At 36.4% G+C, this 19,008-nt stretch overlaps 1 protein-coding gene across 1 annotated transcript; it reads right to left on the bottom strand.

Annotated features, from left to right (window-relative positions):
- Positions 1-1,901: 1,901 nt before the first annotated feature.
- LOC146670427 (immunoglobulin-like and fibronectin type III domain-containing protein 1) lies at positions 1,902-15,129 on the bottom strand. Its single transcript, XM_085408065.1, has 22 exons — positions 15,093-15,129; positions 12,385-12,507; positions 12,154-12,293; positions 11,014-11,113; positions 10,879-10,905; positions 10,545-10,590; positions 10,275-10,470; positions 9,887-10,000; positions 9,600-9,762; positions 9,223-9,495; positions 8,650-9,027; positions 8,052-8,176; positions 7,757-7,898; positions 7,159-7,452; positions 6,050-6,349; positions 5,488-5,664; positions 5,235-5,363; positions 4,790-5,098; positions 4,069-4,154; positions 3,771-3,963; positions 2,842-3,138; positions 1,902-2,245 (listed from the first exon to the last, which is right to left on the bottom strand). The coding sequence occupies exons 1-22, from the start codon at positions 15,127-15,129 to the stop codon at positions 1,902-1,904; spliced, it is 3,993 nt and encodes a 1,330-aa protein (XP_085264191.1).
- Positions 15,130-19,008: the final 3,879 nt, after the last annotated feature.

Raw genomic sequence — 19,008 nt, 5'->3', positions numbered from 1 at the left:
TTCCACGATGTTATTTCTCTCTCCAACAACATAGGTGCAATTAGATTAGCATGATCAATTATGCAAAATAGGCGATGACGTCATTTAGCGACTTTTAGGACAACCAATAGCGATTTTCCTTACTGAGGAGTTGGCAACACTGCAGCTTAGGCCTCTACAGGCTTGGCGTTCTGACTCAGACGCCCAAGCACACCACAGCATTGAAGCTGCTCAGTGAGCAGCTCTTCAACAACTTTTACTGTTGGGTGGCTAATTGCTGAGTGAACCCAGCTGTGCACTGGCCACTCGGGGGAACTGGATGGCGGCCGAAGTCAGGCGAGAAGGAAAACGGGACACACTAAAACACATAACAAGTTTGCTAGGGCCGTAACAGTTACACGTTTATCTATGAAGTGAAACTGCAATGCTTCCATTATTTTATTTATATCTTGGTGCCTTGTTTTTAAACTCATGTATATATGACGTGTGTGTGTGTGTGTGTGTGTGTGTGTGTGTGTGTGTGTTTTAATGCAACTTCCGAAGGAAGGAAGGAATGAAATAAGTAACTATAGAAGTACTTAATATTAATTAAGAGTCCGGTTGATTAGAGGTGATAAAGTTAGATAATTTGTGCTTCTGTGATCTCCGTCACCTGCTGGAGGTATTGCTGTTGTAAAGACAGTTTCTTAAGATTGTGCTGATGTTACATATACATCCCTCTTCTCAGAGGCCTGACTGTAAAGGTACAAAGGACCAACACTAGCATTCACCACACTAGTTTCTCCAACAGGAGGAAGCTGCTTCCTGTTGCGGCCGGTATGATTTTTACTTCACAGTAGAAACAGCAAAGGGAGTTAACCAGAGTTGGGTGTCTTCTGTGAACTAAATTCACTTCATAGCACTTTTTTACTCTGCTGGAGCACTCAAAGTGCATTATACAACTTGCCTCATTCACACAGACACTTTTTTCCTATGCTTTTTCTACTTGAGTGCTTTCTTTCTAACCTTCACACACATTCATACTCCAATGGATGCATCAGAGATCAACTTGGAATTAGGATCTTGCTCAAGGATATCTGGCATGCCACCAACCTTCCAATTAGTAGATGACCTGCTCTACCTCCTGAGCTACAGCAACATATGTTTTCCCTGATATCTTTTCTATTTTTAAACATAGATCTACTGATAAATCATAAGCCTAAATGGCTTCATTACCACTAAATTACTACAAAATATGATTTTGAGGAATGTTTGAAACTACACATTACATGGTCAATAAAAGAGGAAAGAGCTTGACTTGTAACATTTTGCTGCAGTTCAAACACTAATATATTAATACTAAAGCCTTTTGATTTTAAACATATGAAGTAAGATGGAAATGCAGTCTTTTATGTTTTCTGTACCTGGAAATTTTCCATCTCTCTGCCATCTGATGTGACTGTCTTTAACTCTGTTATTGTAGCATTCAGGTGTCACACTGCACATTCACCTCAAGAGAGAGCTGTTTCATCATAATTCATACTAGTTGCAGTACACAGTTAACCTGGATATTTTGTGATTTGTGGAAAATAAATAAATGTAATCTTAAGATACTAGCAATGGCACTTCACATTTGTGTTGAAATGTTCAAACTGTCTTTCTTTCAAAATGCTTTGGATCCCTTTCCAGAATTTTAAAAAAGAGCAATTTTTAAACTATTTTTGCAACATCCACCATTTAAACAAAAATGACCACATTTTCCATTACATTTTATTTATTGGTTATATTATTTCCACATAGGTGTTTGTTCAGCTTCTTCCCAGGAGCTGTGGCTTGTCTTCACTCTGCAAAAAAAAGCAATATTGCTCTAAGGTTATTTAATCTACATACTGCAAACTCAAATGTTACAACAGACAATCAAATTAGTAAAAACTTTATGATTGTTAAACCTTGTGAATACCTCTGACATTCAGCATCATTGATGACTCCGCAGTGCCCAGTTTGTTCTGTATGGCAACTTTGTATTCCCCGTTGTCTTTGGGTCCCACTCTCAATATAAGCAAGGAGCAGACTCCACATACATTTGTGATGTGGTAGTTGGTGTTTGTGTTGAGGCTGATATTGTTCCAGTACCACGTAACACGTGGAGCTGGATCACCCTTAATGGCACAGCTCATGTAGCATTCATAACCTTGTGGGGCTGTACGCCTCTTCAGGGGAACAATAAATGAGGGAGGAGAATCGAAGATCCGGTGTTTTATCTCTGGCCTGTTTACTTGGAACTTTTCTGAAACAAAGAATTACAAAAAGTAATTATATTTTAACAAAAATAATAATTAAGTAGGGGAGACTGGGACACTTATGATAAGGGATGGTTAGTATTAATTAGTGAAATTTAAACATTATGTTGATTTCAAATCTGATTTCTTAGATTGAAGTAAAGGTTGTGATAAAAGTGTGTTATGCATTTATCTTTAATAACCATGGGTAATGAGCAGACACATTTAAGCTCACAGATGAGTCCATATTTATAGCTATCATGCACTTTCTTACTGTCAGTTTTGCCGTCTGTTATTGGCTGCCTGTGCATATTTTATTCTCGCTCACTCAGAGACCCCTGTTTCTTTCTTTGCTATTTTGTATTGAATACAGAAAAGGGCTTATTTAGTTTCTTAATTGACAATCTGATTAATATTTTTATACATTTGTGGCTCAAACCCCAGTCTAACAATGAATGAACGTCAGGGAAATCTAATAGTTTACTGTTTAAAGAAATCATCACTTTCTTGAGAACCTAGCTTAGCTTAGGAACAGTGATTTAGTTTGACAGTTTGCAAAATGATTGCAAGTTTTGTATTGTTTTCATGATAAAACTTGAAACACCTTTTTCCTTTTTGGTTTCAAATGCAGGGGACTCGGAATGTGGAGAAAGGCCCATGTCATTTTTAGCAAACACCCTGAAGTGATACTGCCGTCCAGGTAAAATGTTGACAACTGTGAATTTGTTGTTAAAGAGGTTGTCTGCCACTGTTCTCCAAGTCCGTTTGAAGGAGTCCCTCTTTGATACCATGTAGTGCAGCCTGTCATCCCTTTTTTCATCTGGAGAGGGAGTCCAGGACAGTGTCACTGTTCCTGGGATATTCTGTTCCAGCTCCACTGGACCTGGAGGTTTAGGATCATCTGGAGAAAAATTTAGAGATTTTAAAATACTGTTTACTGATATAGCAGGGCTAGGTTACTGATTTTCAGTCTAAATTGTACCCTTGATGGTTTGGACAGGAAATAGATTTTTGTACAGCTTCTGCCGGATACGCTTTGAATTAGAAAGATTTTCATTCAAGTAAAACTCCTAACACAGGTACAGCTAGCTGCAGCAATAAGCGTAGCTTGGGGAAAAAGGGATTTCTTGAAATAGGCAAAGTAAAAGGCAGAGAGAAAATTGGACTGGAGTATTTTGTTACAGTCACAGGATTATGGCTTTAAGCATTCCCTTATCTACAGTGTTGCATACCTTTAATGTGATCTTAAAGTAGTACAACCTATGTGGTACATTAAGTTATAAATACATGTATTCTGTTCCTACTTTAATCACATTGTATTTGCTAAAACATATGTTTCCGTGGTAGTATGAATACAAATAGAATCCAAGTCACCAAATTAAGTTATTATTCTGTACCGCAATTACCATGCAACTGTATCCAGCCAACTTACAGGATAAGTAGATTTCATAGTTTTACTCTAATTTGGCTACAATATATGGTCTTATTTAGCCTAACAATGACAAACCATTGCTATGGCTCTTGGACAGTTACCTGTAACTCTGATTTCAACATTGAAGCTTTCCTGGCCAACCATGTTCTTGACAGTAATGGTATAAATGCCAGTGTCCGTCCTCTCAGATGTAGGAATTAAGAGTTGAGATCCTTTATCAGAGTTGGTAATGGTTACATGCTTTGGTACTGGAATACCATCTTTTAACCAAAATATTTCAGGCATGGGAGACGCCTGTAGATGACAGCATAGGAGTCAAATTAATATATTGCTATATTAACTAACAGCATTGATTAGATTCTCACACAGTGAACAGAGTAAAAGCCTGTGGAATAATACCTCAAAGTTGATGTTGAGGCGAACAGTGTTTCCAGATTTCACCACCACAAAGGTCTTCATGTTGCGGTCTTTAAACCTTGGTTTGACTGTGAGGGATAGATTTAGAATACAATACAATTAAATTTGTAATTCATAAAGCTGCTGAGGGAGTTCTATATTTTGAATCTCTCTACTGTATTATGAGGACGTGCTCTGTGTATAGTTGACAAAAAGGGTATAATTAACCTTAATTCCATTGTTAGACCTCCCTTTTTTTAGTCATAATTCAGCTACACAGAAAACCTGTACTAGTAGTGAGAATAAAACTAACAATTAATAAGATGTTAAATGCACTCATTAGTTTTTCTTTTACAATTCTTCTTTGAGTTTGAACTACAGATTTAAATTGCTATGCTTGGTGATATGATGCATTTGAAGTGCAGTTTTTTTGTCCATGCTGGGCTTTATAATCCTATCAGATGTGTTTTCAGTCATAACCTGTCTTGTCACAACAATTCTCACCCGCCGTCTCGTATATCTACAGATATTAAATGGGTGTATAGCACACAAACATTATTTTTTGACAGCTGTAAGCTTTTTCGAGACAATTGTTCCTCTCTGTAGGTGTGTTGTATTAGAAGAAAAACTGCATATTTTCTTTGGCATTTTGTGAAAAATAAATATAAATATATCTCATTTTAGAAATAACCAATAACCAAACTATAAAAACTGCATTTCTTACCAGGAGGAGGCATAGCAATGATATAATTATCAAAGCTCTGAGGTTCTCCATCACCTCCATAATTGGTGGCAATTACTCTCACCCAGTATGTGGCCATTGCCTTAAGGCCAAGCACAGTGTAAGATGTTAGAGTAATTGGGGTGGTATTACAGCGGGTCCATTCAAGGCTCTCTATTGGTCTGATCTCCACATAATACCCTTGGGCTTCATCTTCTACCCCTTGCACTTCCTTAGGTTTAGTCCAAGCCAGCGAAAATGTCATGTAATTGGAAGATGTTAATTTAAGGTCTGTGACTTTGCCTGGGGGTTCTGCAATAACAGTAAGGTGAGAATGAAGCTTTTATATTACACGACAGAGAGAATTATATTTACTTTAAAGAATGACTTTCATGACTGAAAAATCCCCCCAAATACAGTAAAACATAAGTCTGTGTGATTAACTTACTCATTGGATCTCTTGCAATAACTGTGTCACATGGAATGCTGGGATCTCCAGCACCAGACAGGTTGACAGCTGACACTCGAAATTCATATGCTGCTCCTTCAAATACGTCTTTAACTGCATACTTTGTATCTATAGACAACAGAAGGAGCAATTATATCAATACAAATCTGCACTGATGTGTACAGGTACATCACAAGCATTTATTTTTACTCTTGAGCTAAATGTCCTGCACCTCAGCATTTAAGTTGTATACCTGTAATTGGCCCCTTTTGATTTACAAGGCTCCAGTAATTGGTGCCTTTCTTGTTCTTTTCCAAATTGTATCCCACTATTTTGGTTCCTCCAGTGTCACATGGAGGACTCCATGCCAGATTAATGCAGTCTTTAAAGGCACTGACCACTTTGGGTACAGCTGGTGGTCCAGGATAACCTGCGGGGGATATATGACACAGAAAAGTGAAAGTGAGTTAATTAATCAATGTTGCCATGCCATGTTTCTCAACATTACTTTTATTATTTCCGTCATCCATAATTAGCAGGTGGCTGAAAACTAAAGAATGTGTAAATGGAAGGGTATTTATTAGACACATAAATTCAGAGACAGTGTTTTTAATATATTTAACATAGCTTTGTATATATTCTTTATGGATTTCTTTTAACTTCTCCCAAAACATTTTATTAGCGGCTAGTCAGGGTTTTACTGCAATAAACAAAGTGTTTCCACCTGGATACTAAAAAGACATGCCTTGTAATACTTCCTTCTAAACTGAACAAAGAAAAAGTAATGAAGAAGAAGGCATTAACTGAAAACTTACGTAATACACCAGCTGGTATGTCCTCTGTCTGCAGGTAGTCACTGATACCTTCTGCAGTCTTTGCTCTAATCCGGTAGCAGTATCTCCTTCCAGGGTCCACATCTGAATCTTTGAAACTTGGGCTGTTGCCGGGTATCTCACCAAGACTTGTCCATTTATTTCGGCCTACTTGTTGTCGCTCTATGATGTAGTTTGCGATCGGACATCCGCCATTGTCTTTTGGTGGTTTCCATTTGAATTCAACAGATGTCACAGCACTTTCCATAATGTCCACAGGCCCTTGTGGAGGGGTTGGTTTGTCTGTTGACAACATGACAAGAAATGCGTCAGAGGCATTTATCTTTGCACATTCTACATTTTGCCATACCGTTTTTGTTCAACTAGCAACCAGGGCATTTTTTTAAAATGTACTTAAGTTGCTTAAGGCCTTTATTTGACGCACGGTCATTTTACAAGCAGGGATTTATTTCTATGACTGTCTTTTAAGGTAATAAATGGATATTTTCATGTTGAAAGCCTCAATCCAGTACACTTCTGTTGGCCATGCTGGAATTCATGCATTATGGTAATTAGACTGTAGTGAATAATTGCACAGGTTTCTCTGTAGACAGGCTCTGCTCTTAAAGCAATATCTCCATTCTTGCATGGGGATGGGCCTCAAACCAGCTACCAACTAAATTATTCACTATTCACACCACTACGAACAATATAATTTGTGCTTTATTTACTTAATTTATAAAGTAAATAAAGCACAACATAAGCAAACAAACTGTAAATATAATAGAGAACCAACTTAGAACAGGTCATTATGCCAGATAATATGTAACAATTAAGCTAATGTCTGTAATTTTTGCTATTACAAAGTCATAATTTCCTAAACATACTCCTCTAATTGCTGTATTCATCTCCGGAAAATTAAAAGCATTATCATTTCAGTGGCGATAAAAGCCTTTGTTTATTTATTCATAGGGCTTTTTTTGTGAAACATTTGCCAGTATACCACTTGCACGCTCAAGTAGAAAATGTTATTTTTCCACAGCCTGTTTATGTCTAACATGTCCTCGGCTGTTATCACAGAAACTGCCAAATTATATCTGAGGAAAACTCACCCAGTACAATAAGTTTGGATATTGCCTCTGTTGTACCGAATTCATTTTTTATTTTGATTTTCACCTCTCCACTGTCTTTTCTTTGACACTTAATAAGGCGTAGTTGACTCTCAGAATCAGACGTTTCAATCTTCACATTGAGGGCTGGCAGCAGCTCATCGTCATTCTTGTACCACTGTATAGTCATTGGTGCTTGGCCTGAGAATGGCAGCTTCCATTCAGCATTTTCGCCTGCCTTTATAATGACTGGCTTTGTGAAATTTCCTAGTGCATCAGGGTCCATTTTTGGTGGATCTTTAGTATAGGAGAGACGGGAAAAAGTGTTTTATTTAAACATTGAGAACTTTTTTTTTAAAAGTGTTATTATATTATTTGTAGTGCTGTCAGTGTTAATCTTGTTAAAATGTCGTCAACGCCATAACCGCGTTGACACTGTGCAGCCCCACACACGGGGCGATCCGCGGTAACTCACTAACAGAGATTTGCCGTGTTAATGTGGTTATGGTGTTAACGTCATTTTAACGAGATTGACACTGACAGCACTAATTATTTGATATGTTTTGCCGTGCTACAGCCATGTTACTCATTTTATTCTGACCTTGAATACTAAGTGTTGCTTCTGATTTACGTCCTTCAGCTTCAAAGCGGTACACAGCTGCATCATCTTTTTTACAGCAATCAACTATCAGCCTGTGAAAGGCTCCATCTTTGATAATTGTTACCCCATCTTCATTTGTTAGCTAGACAAATAAGTAAATAAACAGTAAAAAAGTGATTAACTATATAAAATGTTAGTTATTTGTAGAAAAACAACAAAGTCGTAGTTATAGTAATTTCCATATACAGTGAATTGTGGCAATTTGTTACACTCCTGTTTTACTCCTTTGACTTACCAGTTTCCCATTTTTGTACCAGTGCCCCTCTGACGTCTCACTGCTTAGTTTGCAAGACATCTCCACCCGTTCTCCAATATTGGCATTCGTATCTGATAGCCCACTGACAAATTGAACACCTCGATCTACATGTGAAAATGTAAAAAATAATCACGTTATATAACAAATTATTGATTTGATTATTTTTAAAATGACACATCAGTAGCAAATTACAATAGAGATAAAACTGAAAGCACATAAGCGCACAATTTAATTTAAAAATCCTTATCATTACAGTATGCACTTTCTTGTGGACAGCAGATGGGATTGGGAAATATGTATGATGATTATCTTTCACTAAAAATTGAACCACATTCACTTTTGTCCATTTTCTCCCTCTGGAATAGAAATGATACTTAAGCCTCAAACATTATATCTGATCGAACCTTTAGTGGAGTCATCCTGAAACACTGATTGAAAATGGGCTGATATTGCCAAGTTACAAGTATTTGCAGATACTAACCCTTGAGAATAGCTGAGCTAAATCTTTGACATTATAATAATCTGTAATCTGAGCATACATTATTCAGTCTTTAAACCATGTTGTATGGAGTTTTACCTAAGGCAGTGTCAGGAACCAAAGGCCCAGTTCGTGATTGCTTCTTCTTACTCGCATCATCTTTTGTATCTTTATCATCTTCTTCGCTTCTTAAGTGGTTCTTATCATCTCCATCAATTCCATCACCATCCCTGTCACTAGAACCATCGCCAATTTTACCACTGGAACCATCCCCAGCCCCTAAACCATCTCTTCCATCACCCCCATCTTTCGCATCTCCGAGTGTGTTTGCAGCTTTCTTTTCAGCAAGTGCTCGATTGACTGCCTCCAAGTCATCTTTCTCTTTTGAAATCTTTGCCTTGTCCAAGCCTTGGTTAGACAGGTTATCATGTCCAATGGTTTTGGTTCCCTTGCGACCTTTCCGACCATGTGGATCCTCTGAGTTATAGTTGACACACATAGAGAGAACAGTTATTTCAGTCAAAAGGTTTGACTAAAATATAAATGATGAGCAAAACAGGTTCAATAATATCATGACTATCAAACAGTCAAGACTATTTGTCTTTGTATTACACCATTTGCATTTTTATTTATTATTGTACTTTGTGAGTACAAAAAAGAAAAATGTCCCACCTTCCACCATGAGAGAGGCCCTGCTGGAAGCAATACCAGCAATGGCATAATATGCTCCCTTATCTGCAATTTCACAATCTTTTACTCTTAATGTGTGAGTTAGTTTGTCCTCTGAGACAGTGATCTCATATTTGTCCCCATGTTCAAGTGAGGAGTCTTCTCTTGACCAAGTAATTCTGTTGAGTGGTGTTGACAAGACGCACTGAAATACAGCGTCCTCACTTTCAACAGCCTTAGCATCCTTAATCTTGTCTACAAACTCCACTGCAGGCACTAAGAGAGGAAAAAAGGTAGATTTTGAAACCCAAGATGATCTCATTTCCAAAATATAAATGTACTTGATTTGTTTTATAAACTTTAAGAGTAGTTTTACTTGCCTCTGAAGTCAGTTGTAAGAACATTTGCCTCTTCGACATCAACCTGGTAAAATCCAGCATCTTCTGGCTGAGGGTCTTTAATGCTAAATATATAATTTGTTCCTTTTTTCCTAAGGCTATGTTTTGAATTTTCATCATCTGCATAAGGAACCATTACGCCATCCTTTTGAGACAGAAGTAGTAACATTATTATTTATGTATTTATTTTCATTATTAAATTATTATTTAGCAAGTTTAATTAAAAATTATTATTATTTTTTGCTGTTTTAGAATGCTTTTAAATTCACCTTGTATAAGTTAACTGCACTATTGGGATCCCATAGCTGCATGTCAAATCCAAATTCAGCTTTTCCGTTTGGTTTCACTTCAATTTGTTTCACATTTTCCAGCTGCTCTACAACCTATAAAGGAAAGATAACAAGTTTTATCTAATGTATGTGTCTGCAAGTGTTGTTTTAAACTTTACTGCTTAAATAATCACGTTTTGAAAAAATGGAAGGAAGGAATTAAATCAGAAACATTTAAAATAACCAAGCAGACTTTAGCAGGATGAACTACCAGGGTTTAAAGTAAAGCTCAAGATGCAAGTCAACCTTCTTCCTTGGTTAAACTCAGTAACGTTGGTTCAGGATACAAAATCCAGAATTCATGTGTAACTGTTAATTTATACAGTACCTTTGCCTGTTCGTCTGCCCTTTCCTTCTTCATCTGGTTCAATCTCTTCAACATCCACCGAAAGTCAGTAACCCCAAATTCAAAGCAGATTTTTTCATAATCTTTCTTTGGTGCACTTATAAGCAGTTCCCAGAGTTTTGGATCAATTTCTCCCTCTTTCCGTGGTGGGAGTTGCTTTTTCCTAGTGACAACAACACTAAAAAAGGGCATTGGAGGCCATTACAACACGCAGAACACATTTTGAATAATTTGACTTTGATGTGAACTTACGTTTTCTTGAGCATTGATCTAAAATCCTGTGGTCCCTGCTGACTTCCTGAAAGACATTTTGACTTAAATTTAAAATAAAATTCTGCCATCTGGACACTTTTTTCACTTTGTGGTATTTTTTTCCAAATCTAATTGTGAAGGATTCTTATAAGGCTCTGTCAAGTTTTTGTTTAAATTTTACTATTTTGCAATAAAAAAGAAACAAATCTTTTCTATAGAAGTAAAATTTTGCAAAGAATAAATATGCTAAAAGTCTGTAATTCTAAAAAGAAACTTGTGGATTGGACGCTATTAGAAAGAGTAAACCACTTCATGTTAAAGTATGCTTTCTTACCTCCCTGGCTCTTCTTCCTGAAGCCGGCTTCATACATGCATGAAAACCACAATAGAACAAGAAGTCATTAATTACCAGACATGGTATATTGTAAAGTTGTTTAACTCAGTTTTTATTGTTAACTATAAAGCTCACCTGCAATGACATTGAGAGTGGTGGTGCAGACAGCTTTTCCGTATTCATTGGTGGCAAAGCACTTGTAAGTGTCTGCTTGGTCTGGATTGATGTTGATTATCTGACAAAAAATGATTCTCACGTGAAATATGTAAATATTTGACAACAGTGGAATCAATATCTGAGTCTATCTCCCAAAAAAAGTTAAACTTGGTTATGGAGCTTTAACACCATATGTCATGGTTTGGGGTCTATGACCAAGCTTTTTGGGTTTTCCTTTTGGTTCATGACCCTTTGCTTTATTAGGATATTTTAGGCTTGAGGTTATCTCTCGTTTATTTCTTCCATCGCATTATGAAGATGTTTTAAGTTCGAGTTTATTATCAGTCTGTCATGTCTTCTGTGTATGTTTCTCCAGTCGTGTCTGTGTTTGGTCTCGCTCCCTCTCTTCCTCGCTTCCATGTTTCCCTCTTGTTGTCTCCTCCCTTCATCTTCCCAGTCCGTCTTGTTCCTATGTGCGTTCTTTCCTCCTGTGTCAAGTGCGTGTCTCAGTCTGCATCCTAGTGTGTTTCCTATTTTATTTTGACAGTCTCTCGTCCCGTGTTCAGTGTGTTTAGTGTTGCTTCCCCTGTGTGGTTATGTCTATTTTTCCCAGCCATGTTTCTGTTTCCACTCTCCTTAATCACCCTCTGTTTTTTCTTTGTACCCTGTCAGGTTGCCTGCATTTCATGCTCCATGTTCCAGGTTTCCATGTCCAGGTCACATTTTCCGTAATCCCTGTGTTTAGTGTTTAGCTTTAGTTCGCTCAGTTTAGTTTATTAGTTAAGTCTTGGTTAAGTTTTCGTTTGACTTCTATTTGTATTTTCATTCAGCCTAAATAAAAGGCTCCCCTTTTGTTTAAACCCACTCATATTTTCAAGTGTCCACGTTTGGGTCCTTATCCTCTCGCCACACAGTCTGCAGCTGCAGGCCCGTGACACCTACAATTACTACAAGCTTACCTCAATCTAAAAGTAAATGCATATTGTACACTTAGTTACAACTGTTGTTTTAATTGTTAATGAATATTCAAAAAAGAATTTCATGACTTCAAAAATGTTTAGCTTGAAAAATTAAAGTTGGGAAATTATCATTAGCCCAATCCTTTTATTTTGTTCTTACCTCAAGAATGTGTTCTCGAGCTCTTTCATCATATCTAGTCTTGTACTTTTCTGGGTCATCTATTTCACCTTTATTACGCCCCCATGTCACAGTTGGTGCTGGCTCTCCACTAACCATAGCTTTGAAAAAGGTTTTTTTACCTGAAATAATCAAATCATGACAGTGATGCAGGTGTTAATAATTATGCTCTATGGTTATTGTCAGTTTCACTGGCTATGGTTGTTTTTCTACCTTCTTGGACAGTCACAGCAATTGGTTTGCGGGTAAAGTCGGGGGTCGATTTCCCTGGTGGCAGTTGCTCCACAGTCTGAGTGATCATAACCCCAGGAACCCTGGACCTTTTCTTGATAGCCACTGTCAAGGGAAGGTTTAGTGTTTAACAGCATAGCTGGTTGATGCTATGAATGTAAACATGAACAGGAAGCCCGCTACCAACAGAAAAACATAGATGTTACAAATGCATGTGTCTGCAGAGTATATATTATTTAGAACAGTTGCAGTTTCACACTGGAATTTCACAAGAGGTCACCATTTCCTTACTTTTCTTAACATTACAGCTAGGTCATGGCAAGATCTTGAAATATGTTAAACTCTATTGACTAAGCTGAAGTTTGGATTAAATTCTACACATTTTTTGTTGTTTAATTAATTTAATGTATTAATTTAATGTAATTTTTTGGTTAAATGCTTAATTTATGTATAGATTTTTGGAGGACTTTGATTTTAAAATTAGATGGTTTTAACCTGTCAGCATGATACTTTTTCATTTATTTTTATTTCTTTTTATTTTAACCAAAAAAGTGACTTGGACAAGTTGTAAGTGTGTCTATTTAAGAAGTCATTATAGAGTTGTAAAGTCAGTAGATCAAAACTAAGTTTTAGGACCTGTTACTGTATTAAACACTAACTGTGTTCTTTGTGAGAACAAAAAAGACACATAGCATATTTTTCAGGGTTTTCTGTTTGTTTTTTTGCTCTTATCCAAAATTCCAATCATATAGACATGTTATAGAGCACTAAGTTTATTTAACTTATTGCTGGTTTTAGATAAATGCATGGTGTTCAGCTCAGCTGCATTAAGTACTCTGGGGCTTGTACATTTAGTACGTGTTTACTACTACATTTATATTAACATAATTCAGCATATATAATCCAATCTGTCTGAGCGTCATTGTAATATATTTTTTAAATATATCATATTAAACCATACTTTTGTTACCAAACTATGCCAGAGTTAAATATGGAGATACCAATCATATTCAGATTTATTCAGTGAGGAGGAAATAAACAAAACAAAACAAAAAAACCCAAAACAAATCTGATCAGACATGGAGTATCCAGGGATAACTTCTTTGGTCATGCCTTCTGTGAGTCACTTTGAGATTGTCTACTCTGCTTATTTTTTTTCTGTGGCCTTAACATAGTTTGAGGGCATTTATTTAATATTCATCAAACTGTATGTGTAATCTGTCAATGGGTTGATGCACATGCTTATATCATCTGGACACAAGCACGATTCTTATGACCTTGTTACTGAAGCATCGATTTAGACATAATCTAGCAGGAGAGCATTTTTGCTTTTTTTCTGCATAGCAATTACTACATGAAGAATTTTTTGGATTTTTGGCAGCAGGAACCTTGGCAGGAACACATTCGGTAAGAATTTGTTGACTGTATAAAGTAGATATTCCTGCTGTAAACCCAGCTAAACCATATGCTTACTTTTTATAATGTCCATTCATTTATTTTTTTTATTTTCATCTTTACAAGTAAAATCACAGTGAACGTGTATGTCAGTTTGTTTCAATACTGTAGACTCTGCAGATTATCCTCCTTGTGAAGAAGAAAACTAAAATATCTCATTTATGAGGCATCCTTTTTGATTTAATAATCCCTAAAATGTCTTTGGAGCTAGATAGGAGTCCAGCTGTGATGTAAACGGGTTATTATAGAGCCATAGGCCCTGGGCAGTGGACCCCCCCCCCCCCCCCCACACACACACACACACACACACACAAATTATTCAGTGTGAGAATAGCAGACTGTACGGCAGTGCAGAAAGAATTATTAATCCTAATTGTTATTCATATAATTTTTCCAAAATTAAATATGTGTCATAACCATAGGGAATTCTTCATTAAACAGTAAATGCATAGCATTGGAGTGAACACAAAAATGGTCAGTTCAGTTCAGATACAGGTGACAATGAAGAATGACACCATGTTAAACATCAAAAGAGATAAATATATGCATAAAATAACGATAGACATCATTTACACGATTCTCCAGTTTTTTAGTAGATTTGCCTGCAGTTGCCATGAGAGAAAGTGTGCTCCGAGTCCTTTTTTGCAACATTTGTTTTCTCAGTTCATTTTTATCCTGGATAGAAGCAGAAATGCCTGCTCTCTGTTATAGCTACCCACAGGCAGAATCAGCAACGACTGCAGCACAACAGTAATATTTGAAAACATTTATTGCAGTCTGTAGTTTAGAATTATCTTGAGTAATCCAGCTGGGGTTTTATTATCTCCAGGCTTGATGAATGATCTAAACTGAATTAGCTGATCACCCAAGGTGTGATGTAGGTCAGATGGATGTGCAGCCGACAAAATGTTGTAAGAACAGTGAGCTTGTCAACTGTGAAACACTGGTATACTACAAAGCTGGCCCATTAATGATTTCAGTCTCATCTGGCTCTGTTTTATTAGGGAATAGCTGTTCATAGTTTGTATTTGATGTTTCACATTAGCAAGTCAATGAGAGTTAAGAAGTCTGATCCTGAATGATAGTTAATCCTACTTATGGGTACAAATAAAGGAACCTAAACCTCCATCCCTTTATTTCCCATGGTAGACTTGCTAGACTCAGCAGCTGTCGCTGTTTTTATAGAAGCTAGAAATATATAATATAATATATAATATCACATTTTTCATACTTACCGAAGGCTTTTGGGTCCTGGTTTGTTTTTGAACTCATGGCAATGTTTGATTGTTGATTATCAGATCAGAGGTGCGATCCTTGTGTGGCTAAAGTACAAAGAAAGACTGTCACTGTTAACTAATGCTGTCATTATAATCAAAGCTGATTTTATTAGTATTAAAAAGCCTTACATCTACTCACCAGCCACTTCATTACACTTCATTCGTTACACCTGTTCAACTGCTTGTTAATGGAAATATCTAATCAGCCAATCACATAGCAGGAAGCCAGTGCATTTAGGTATGTTGAAATGGTCAAGACAACCAAGTGAAGTTCAAACTAAGCATCAGAATGGGGGGAAAAAGGGTGACTGAAGTGACTTTGAATATGGCACGATTGTTGGTACCAGACACGCTGGTCTGAGTGTTTCAGAAATTATTTACAGAGAATGGTTCAAAAAAGAGAAAAGTGACCTTCGGTTTTCTAGGTGAAAATGCCTTTTGATGCTAGAGGTCAGAGGAGAATGGCCAGAGTGTTTCAAACAATTGAACATTGTATAAAAACACCCCATCCTTGCTGAGTATTGTCACTGAGCAAATCCAGCCATTTATGGCCACTGTGTACACATCTTTTGGAAGCTACTTCTAGCCAGGTGTCGTGTCACAAAGCTTAAATTATTTCAAACTGGTTTCTTAAACATGACAATGAGTTCACTGTACTTAAATAGCTTCCACAGTCACCATATCTCAATCCAGCAGAGCAGGTTTAGGATGTGCTGGAATAGGAGATTTGCATGGATTTGCACCAACTCTGTGATGCTATCGTGTCAACATGAGCCAAACTCAGTTCTAGCAAGATGTAACTAATGATGTAATGGGTGAGTGGATGTTATGTTTTATGCATTTTATACAAATTTAGCCTTGAATAATAATGAAAGAAAATTGCTGCATGTTGACATGATAAAAAAGGTCCAGTTTTCAGTACTCATACTTCATATTGTCCATATATGACCAAATTCATCCTTTATGTATTTTATTATGTTTCCCTTATATCTACATAATCAGCAGTTTGCAGGAAACTTGAACAAAGTTTTTTTTATCAGTTATTTGTTTATCTATTTATTTTTTGCAGGTAAGTAGTTTCTTTAGCTGAGATTATTAAATACATTTCATAAAGGAAACATCTAGAAAAAAATATAGTATTTCTTTACTGCAGCAAAAATTATGAGAAGTCTTAATATTTTTTTTTCTTTTGCAGTCAGTTATAGTGAGTCTCACTTAACCATTCTTTTCTAGTAGCTGCTAGTGTTGCAAGAATCAAGGGCACCTAGAAACAGAGCCATGGGCAACTAGAGTTTGAGAAATCCTGCCTTCAAGCATCTTCTCATGTATCATTAAACTGGGAATTCCTTGACTTCCTTGACACGTGACTTGTGCAGACAGTTGGAGACATGCTGGGACACTGTAAATGGGGAATGTGAAATCCCACCTAGTGACTCACTCCACCCAACTGCCCGTGGAGTCAGGTGGCTGTGCCAACAATTTAACTGCTCAGGATCCAAACATAGAAGAGAGCTCAGTGTGTTTATATCAAAGTGATAAGGCGATGAAGTAACCTGTATATCTTTTTTTTATGCCATCAATGCTTAAAACTGCTCTTTAGCTTTATAATACTCCTTAGGGATATCTCTATGTAGGCTCTTAGTCATCCAGGTCATAATAGCATCAAAAGAAGATGACTGCACTTCTTTAAGTCTAATTTAAAAATAAACTTCAGGTTCAGTACACTGAACTTTTCTTAAGTGAAAAGTGGAACCTTAAATAACAGTGGATAGTAAACCAAAGATATGTTTCGTATAGGTTATTTTTAATCTTTAAGTTAGTTAAGTAATTATTTTAATGGCTATAGAGCTGAGAGGCTTTTAATTAGAACAAAATGGACCTTATATCAAGATTATGGCCATAAGGCTTTTTTATGCAGTGTTTTATTTTTAGGACCATAAAAGAGACACTGAAAATGTGAGAAAAAAAAAGCATATCTGACCTTCATCTACAACCCAGAAAAAAAGCTTAAGCTTTGATGTGTCACAGTGTCTGTAGTTCAGACCTAGTTTATAGGTTCAGTCTTTTGTAAGTCATGGGAAGCCAAATGGGAAAGTCACACAGTTAAATGTCATTCATTGTTGAGATCTTAAATGTTTGGACTGATCTCAAAAGGTCAATTAATGTTTCTCCTTTTCATAGAATTGTTGTAGAAATTGATTTTTTGACTGTATTGCATTAAAGGTTGTACTACCACACAAGAAGATAACATTGCAGAAAGATATCACTTTGATATAGCAATTTTGGTAATATACAACCAAGTCATAAAATCTCCAGGATCTTTGTCTTCTGTTTTTCTGTTTTCAGTATTATTTGACTTCTATAGCAACTGAAAATGTCTTGATGATTTTCTTTATTAAATTATGTTTGGGAAATTATTATAGGTGTAAATTTACAGGATACTCATTTACTAGAACTAGACTGCACTTTCAGTCCTAATATAGGTCTTATCAAATAATACCTTTTTGGTGTGCCATTGTTATAAAATAGTACTAAAAGTCTTGCCGAATTTGCTTGGTTGTCAAAAGCACTGCATAAGAATTTCAGTCAAACCTCATGTTTAAAATATTAGTTTAGCAGTTCTTTTGGGACACTCATTAAAATTACTAACACACATTTTTTCTAATAACATAAGTTGTACTCACTTTTTGTTTTTTGTCGTCTCTGATCAGTTATCCGCCTTCAACTTGTGCTCTTCTCACTACCCAATATTTCAAAGGGGACACTCCTTTTTGTTCGGTGATAAACGTTTGGAGCACATAGAAACCCTTACATGGATAGTTGGTAAAAATCCATATTACAACGCTGGTAAAGGCTCGAGGCTCATCTTACGCATCTCTATGAAAGCGATCACTTTGCAGTTGTCACTGGAAATACATTATGACTGTTCATTCAATCTGGCATTGGAGATTCTGAGTCAACACTTTTCAAACATTACTGTTGAGAACATAAAAATCCCATCAGCACTGTATACTAATATGAAGATTTAAATTGCACCAGATTCAAATAAAACTAAGATGGATTCCAGCATATTCTCATTAATTACAATTACATTAGGAATGGTTATTACCATACTCCATGGTTCGAAGTTCAGACTTATAATGCCTATAATTTCATTTTATAGGCAAACTATCTAACTTAAAGGTTTTGACTGGCAGCTTCACGAGGTCTATAGTCATATGATCACTGTACTATGGACTTTATTGGTCAATAAACATTAACATGAGACATTTTATTTGGTAAAATAATCTCTAATTGAAATGAACAGATTGACTGTTCCAATAGACCGCTAAATGTATCAGCAGAAATTCTCACAGCATGCCTTTGGTATTTGGGAGGTCACACTGTGTCTGCTTTGGCATTATGGAAAGGTGGTTGCTCGTGGTGTTGGTGGTATGTTGGACTCTGTGTACTGAGCAGTGGTTAGCAGTCAGAGGTTAAACAAGCATGGCATATCAGCGCAGTTAGAATAGTTACTCTGACCTTTTTAAAGTAAATGACTCAACTGCAAGAAAACTCTGATGACATCAGGAATATCACCACTGAGCTGACAATGGAAGGAAATGCGGTAAGGACTTTTACATAATCTAGTAGACATTTACACAATTTCCTTAGGGATTAATACAGTATTCTGATTGTGAGACTGTGTTAATATAAGATCATTGCTGCATTATTTTACTCTATTCAGTAACTATACACTGCTAAATGAACAGGTTAGATCTAGTACAGTAACTATTCTGATTGTCAACATGGACTTCTTTCATAGTAGCTTTACAACACTAGATAAAATGCAAATCGATGTCTTTTTATTTAGATCTACATGAATAAGTATGTA

This window comes from Rhamphochromis longiceps, linkage group LG5, assembly GCF_057381845.1.
Source record: "Rhamphochromis longiceps isolate RC_006_pf linkage group LG5, R_longiceps_female_GT1.1, whole genome shotgun sequence".
Classification (NCBI taxonomy): Eukaryota; Metazoa; Chordata; class Actinopteri; order Cichliformes; family Cichlidae; genus Rhamphochromis; species Rhamphochromis longiceps.
Note: the sequence above shows the minus strand (reverse complement) of the source record. Positions and strands in the feature narration are given on the sequence as shown.